The sequence below is a fragment of the Saccopteryx bilineata genome, chromosome 10, assembly GCF_036850765.1.
Source record: "Saccopteryx bilineata isolate mSacBil1 chromosome 10, mSacBil1_pri_phased_curated, whole genome shotgun sequence".
NCBI lineage: Eukaryota > Metazoa > Chordata > Mammalia > Chiroptera > Emballonuridae > Saccopteryx > Saccopteryx bilineata.
This window is the reverse complement of record NC_089499.1, coordinates 36432731-36439295: the sequence shown is the minus strand read 5'-3', so window position 1 is coordinate 36439295 and position 6565 is coordinate 36432731. Positions and strand designations below refer to the sequence as shown.

The following is a 6565-nucleotide window of genomic DNA, read 5'->3' as shown; positions in this document are numbered from 1 at the left end:
ATGTGTGTGATTGGCTGCAGCCGACCTCCGCCCCCGACGCTGCACGCCTCGTTTCTCCCCGCCCCCCGCCTCGCCTCTGGGTATAAATGAGCATTCCCCGTGCGAGAAGTGTCTGAGCGTTCGGCGTCTCTGCGGCCCTACCGTAGGTCATGCAGCCCCCTTCCTCGCGCGAGCCGGAAGCGGCCGAGGTGCTGCCGCGGCACAAGTTCGACGTCAGGTCTCTGGAGGCGTACCTCAACCAGCACTTGCCGGGCTTTGGGGCCGAGCCCGAGGCCAAATTGACCGTTGCCCAGTACAGGTATCAGAGCCAGCCTTCTCCAGTAGAAACAAATCTATGCATCGTGCTCTTTTCTTCCTTTGGTTCAGGTGGATTCCCAATTTCCCCCAACCCTAGTTTCTTTTCCTGGAATGATGCAGTCTGCAGGCGGGAGCTGGCATCATCACCTGTCCCTTGCATTCCGTTCGGGGTATTGCCAGTTCGTGGACAATAATGGAAGCGATAGTAATCGTGATTCCAACCATGAGAAGGAATCTTTGTTAAAGAATGCAGTTATGGCCCTGGCCGGTTGGCTCAGTGGTAGAGCGTCGGCCTGGCGTGCAGGAGTCCCAGGTTCGATTCCCGGCCAGGGCACACAGGAGAAGCGCCCATTTGCTTCTCCACCCCTCCCCCTCTCCTTCCTCTCTCTCTCTTCCCCTCCCGCAGCCAAGGCTCCATTGGAGCAAAGTTGGCCCGGGCGCTGAGGATGGCTCTGTGGCCTCTGCCTCAGGCGCTAGAGTGTCTCTGGATGCAACAGAGCAACGCCCCAGAGGGGCAGAGCATCGCCCCCTGGTGGGCATGCCGGGTTAATCCTGGTCGGGCGCATGCGGGAGTGTCTGACTGCCTCCCGGTTTCCAACTTCACACACACACACACACACACACACACACAGGATGCAGTTATGTACCCCGAGGATTCATTGAGGCAATTAAGGTTGGCAGCTCTGTGGGATATACAGAGGCCTTCTCTCAACTTTTGTTCTATAACCATTCGATTTTTGCCCCCCTGAAAAGCAGGTGTTAGTTAATTCCTTTATAATTGGCCGTATTCTGGGAGGCACCAGCTGGGGGATCTGAATTCTAATGCTAGATAGATATTTCACTTGGCAAAACACAGCACCACTTTGGACTTTAGTTCTTTTTGAAGTGAGGGAATGGAACTAAAAGACAATTCTGAGAGTACTGTTCCCCACCTTAAATCTGGCTCTAGTCTAATATCTTATAATAGAAAATAGATTTTAAAATAAAATTTATTCTAAAAATAATGTTTTTATTAACAGAGAGGTACTGGCTTCCAGAAAATTAGATCTGCAACTTACTGATTGGAATTTAAATATGTTACATAAACTCTCTGAGAACTAGTTTCCTAATCTGTAATGAATACCTGCCCGTTCTGAGTAATGCTGATAAATGAAGTACTGTCGGTGAAAGGACTTAGACATTGGAACAGAATCATATACCAGTAGCATTTAGCATTAGCATTTATAATCCTGATTTCAATGAAAATTAAAATAGTGGCAAAGGAGATGGATCAAAGAGAGTTTTGAGGTATAGAATTAAAAGGCACCTGGTCTCAATGCACAATGAAGGATGAAGGTGAATGTGATATAAGAAAGAAAACAGCTAAGGTTTCTATCCTAGAAGTGTTGTGTTGTAACAAACTAAAACAGATCAAAGTTCAAATTTGCACTATTGCACTTGCTGTGGTAATTTGGACAAGTTATTTAACCCTTTTGAGCATTGAGGCCCTTGGTAAAATGGAAATAATATTTATCTCTTAAAGTTATTGGAGAATTCCTAACTGAAAGATACTTAATTCTGAATTTAGTTGAATGTTACATAAACCAGAATTGTGCTTGATAAATGGATTTAGTTGCCACATAAATAGTACAAGCATACCTTGTTTTATTGAGTGTAGCTTTATTTCACTTCACCGATGTGTGTTTTACAAATTGAAGGCAAGATGTACCACCAGCAAAGAATAAGACTCACTTTATTGCTATATTCGCTTTTATTGCAGTGGTCTGGAACAAACCCAAAATATCTCCGAAGTATGCCCATATATAGTATATGGATGGAACTGTCCTGCAGGAAATACACATTTATTTCCAGGACACGTGAAAAAGTTTATGAAAATCAAAGACATGTTAGGCCACAAAGAAAGTTTCAAAAATTCTAAAGTGTCAATCTTAAAAAAAAAATTCACAATATAAATGCCAAAAGTGTAGAAATCTACTGAAAAAGACAGCTATCAAATACATGTTTAGAAACTAACTCATGGATTTAAAAGGCCAATAATCTACAGATAATAGTTTATTAAAGTTCAGTGTGCAAAACAAATTGCATTTCTGTACCTTAGCAACAGTTAAAATGTAATCTTCAAAAAGACATAATAAGAACAACCAAAATATAAATTGTCTATATATTAATCTAATAAAATATGTGCAAGACCTTTGCAGATAAAATTATGAAACTTTATTAGGGTCTTTAAAAGAATTAACTAGAGAAATGCAATGTTTATGAATAGAATTCCTTAGTGAGAGAGAAATAGAGTGACAGACAAGAAGGGAGAGAGGTGAGAAGCATCAATTCTTCATTGTAGCACTTTAGTTGTTCATTGATTGCTTTCTCATATGTGCCTTGCTGTGGCGGGGGGTAGGGGGATACAACCAAACCAATGACCCCTTGCTCAAGCCAGCGACCTTGGGATCATGTGTATGATCCCACACTCAAGCCAGTGACCCCTGCTCGACTGGATGAGCCCATGCTCAAGCCTGTGACCTTGGGGTTTCGAACCTGGGTCCTCTGCATCCCAGGCTGATACTCTATCTCCACTGTGCAACTGCCTGGTCAGGCTATGAATAGAAAATTTTAATGGTAAATTTCTCTTTCCCCAACTGATGTATAGATTCAATCCAGTGGCAATCAAAATTTTAATATTTTTTTCTCTAATTTGAGAAATTACTCCTAAAATTTTATGTGCAAGAGCAAAGGGCTGCCTGACCGGGTGGTTGCACAATGAATAGAGCATCGGACTGGGATGTGGAGGACCCAGGTTCAAAAGCCTGAGATCGCCAGCTTGAGCAGGGGCTCATCTGGTTTGAGCAAGGCTCACCAGCTTGAGCCCAAGGTCGCTGGCTAGAGCAAGGGGTCACTCTGTCTACTGTAGCCCCCCCTCCCCCTGGTCAAGGCACATATGAGAAAGCAGTCAATGAACAACAAAGGTACTGCAATGAAGAATTGATGTTTCTCATCTCTCTCTCTTCTGTCTCTCTCTGTCTCTGTTACACACACACACACACACACACACACACACACAGCTAAGGGCTAAGAATAGCAAAAACACTCCTAAAGAGGAACAAAGTAGGAAATTTCATATTAGCATGGAAATAGACCAATGAAGTCAGTGTCCACAAAATGATCTACATATTTATAGAATTTTGATATATGACAATGCTAGCATCAAGAATAAGTATGTGTGGGGGGAAGGACTTTTCAATAAATTATATAGGTGTGATTGTTATCCATATGAAAATATTGAAATTAGACCCTCTCATTATTACCTCAGAAAATTTCAGATAAATTAGTGTTAAAGGCAAAACTAAAACCATTTGGAGGACATACAGGAGATGATCTTCGACTTTGGCATAGAGACACCATTTCACACCTCCATATTGACTTTTTATTTAAATCTGCCAATTTCAAACAGTCAGGATGTGGAGGAATCCAGACTCACATCCACAGTTGGTGGCAACATGATTAGTATAACTCCTCTGCAAAACATTTAGGCATGATCTTGTAAAGATGAAGATGAAAAGATATGCATACCCCATGACGTAACAATGCTATTCCTAGGTAGATATGCTTGAGAAATTGTTGTCAGGAGATAATCTACAAAAGGGTTCATTGCACTGCTTATAATAGCAAAAATACCGGAAATGGCACAATGTTCATCCGTAGCAGAATGGATGAATAAATTATAATTAATGTGATGCAATACCATACAGCAGTGAAAATGATTCAGCTGCAGCAATATGCAACAACACAGAATCAAAAAGTGGATAAATAAGCAGTATATTGTGTAAGGACATAAAGTTCAAGGGAAAGATATTTAAAAATCAGGACAGTAGGCACTCGGTGGGAAGAGGTACAGAGAAGGCTTCAGATTTATAGTAATTTTCTTAAACTTGGTAGTGAGCACACTGGTGTTTATTGTGTTGTTATTATTTCTTTTCATTTTTAGTGAGCGAGAGAGAAAGAAAATGACAGACAGGAAGGGAGAGAGATGAGAAGCATCAACTCATAGTTGTGGCACCTTATCTGTTCATTGATTGCTTCCCACAAGTGCCTTGACTGGGGGAAGCTTGAGCAAGGGGTCACTCGGTCTGCTGTAGCCCCACAGTCAAGGCACATATAAGAAAGCAATCGATGAACAACTAAGGTGTCACAACGAAAAACTAATGATTGATGCTTCACGTCTCTCTGTTCCTGTCTGTCTGTCCCTATCTATCCCTTTCTCTGACTCTATCTCTGTCTCTGAAAAAAAAAAGTAAAATCTTAAAAAGAAAGACTGAAGGCCCTGGCCAGTTGGCTCAGTGGTAGAGCATCAGCCTGGCATGCAGGAGTCCCGGGTTCGATTCCTGGCCAGGGCACACAGGAGAGGCGCCCATCTGCTTCTCCACCCCTCCCCCTCTCCTTTCTCTGTGTCTCTCTTCCCCTCCCGCAGCCAAGGCTCCATTGGAGCAAAGTTGGCCCGGGCACTGAGGATGGCTCTGTGGCCTCTGCCTCAGGCACTGGAATGGCTCTGGTTGTAACAGAGCAACGCCCCAGATGGGCAGAGCATCGCTCCCTGGTGGGCATGCCGGTGGATCCCGGTCGGGCGCATGCGGGAGTCTGTCTGACTGCCTCCCCGTTTCCAACTTCAGAAAAATACAAAAAAAAAAAAATACTGAAATGTGTAATAAATTTTTTTAAATGCATTCAATAAGATGTGTGGCATAAAAATGTTTTATAAGGTTCATTCCATCTTGACTCTTTGAAGCATCATGGATAAATTGTCCAGGTCAAAATAATATAGCTTGAGGTGGTCCCATTTCCTGACTATTTTCCTACTTTCTTTTTTGGGGGGTGGGAGGAGAGACAGAGACCAAGAGACAGAAAGGGAGACAGAGGGACAGATAGGGACAGAAAGACAGGAAGGGAAATAGATGAGAAGTATCAATTCGTTGTGGCACCTTAGTTGTTCATTGATTGCTTTCTCATATGTGTCTGGGGGGGGGGTGCTTCAGCCAAGCCAGTGACCCCTTACTCAAACCAGCGACCTTGGGCTTCAAGCCAGCGACCCCATGCTCAAGCCAGGTGAACCCACGCTTAAGCTAGTGGCTTCAGGGCTTCGAACCTGGGTCCTCTGCATCCCAGGTCAATGCTCTCTCTACTGTGCCTCTGCTTGGTCAGGCACATATAGTACTTTTTTTTTTTTTTTTTAGATTTTTTTTAAATTGATTTTTAGAGAGAAGAGAGAGAGAGAAAGAGGGGGGAGAAGCAGGAAACATCAACTCATAGTAGTTGCTTCCTGTATGTGCCTTGACCAGGCAAGCCCAGGGTTTCAAACTAGCGACCTCAGTGTTCCAGGTTGATACTTTATCCACTGTGCCACCACAGGTCAGGCTCCATTTTTCCACTTTCTTATGTGTAAAGCCAGTATTCACGGCCACCATCACAGCCGCCTGGCCAATGCAGGTTCGCATTAGATTTGGACAGACGGTAATGAAACAACAGAGCCACAAACTGGTGGGCCATTATCTTTAATCCTAGCTTGCACCCAGCGGGCAAGTAAAAACACACACTGGGCTCCAAAACCCACTCATTCAGCGCTCACAAAGCTACTGACTTATCCGAGTTTCCTAGAATCAAAGATGTCTACCTCACCAGCCTTATTCTCCTTTGTTTCTGTAAGGCCAGTATTCACAGCCACCATCATACCTGCCTGGTCCATGCAGGTTCGCATTGGATTCGGACAGATGGTAATGAAACAACGGAGCCAAGAACTGGTGGACCATTAGCTTTAATCGTAACTTGTACCTGGCGGGCAAATAAAAACACACACTGGGCTCCAAAACCCACTCATTTAGTGCTCACGAAGCTACTGACTTAATCCAAGTTTCCTAGAATGAAAGGTTTCTATTATAGCTCACTAGCCTTATTCACCTTTGTTCCCCAGCTCCTTCTCTCTGCACAAACTCTGCACTAACTGGCTTTTCCTTTAGCACTCCACCATCTTGGCTGCCTCTCCTCTCCTCCACGGTGGCTCCTCTCTGCTTTCCCTGCTCTCTGCTAATCTAAGGAATCTAGAGATAGAGCAAGCTCCCTGGCCTCCCCCACATTATAGTGTAGAAATCCAAACCTTTGATCCAATATATACATGCAAACAAGGAAGTCTCTGATACAAAGTCACTTATCTGAGGCATAATGGGATTCCTCATGAGAGTGCACCACCCCACATCATGCAATCAGTCCAGGGTGTGGAGAA

At 43.7% G+C, this 6565-nt stretch overlaps 1 protein-coding gene across 1 annotated transcript in view; it reads left to right on the top strand.

The window, feature by feature from the left end:
- Window positions 1-92: 92 nt before the first annotated feature.
- ACAD11 (acyl-CoA dehydrogenase family member 11) overlaps window positions 93-6565 on the top strand; it is a 96396-nt gene continuing 89923 nt past the window's right edge. The window contains exon 1 of the mRNA XM_066244889.1: window positions 93-298. Within this exon, the coding sequence (XP_066100986.1) occupies window positions 150-298 (149 nt within the window). The 5' untranslated portion in view covers window positions 93-149. The remainder of the gene's footprint in view (window positions 299-6565) is intronic.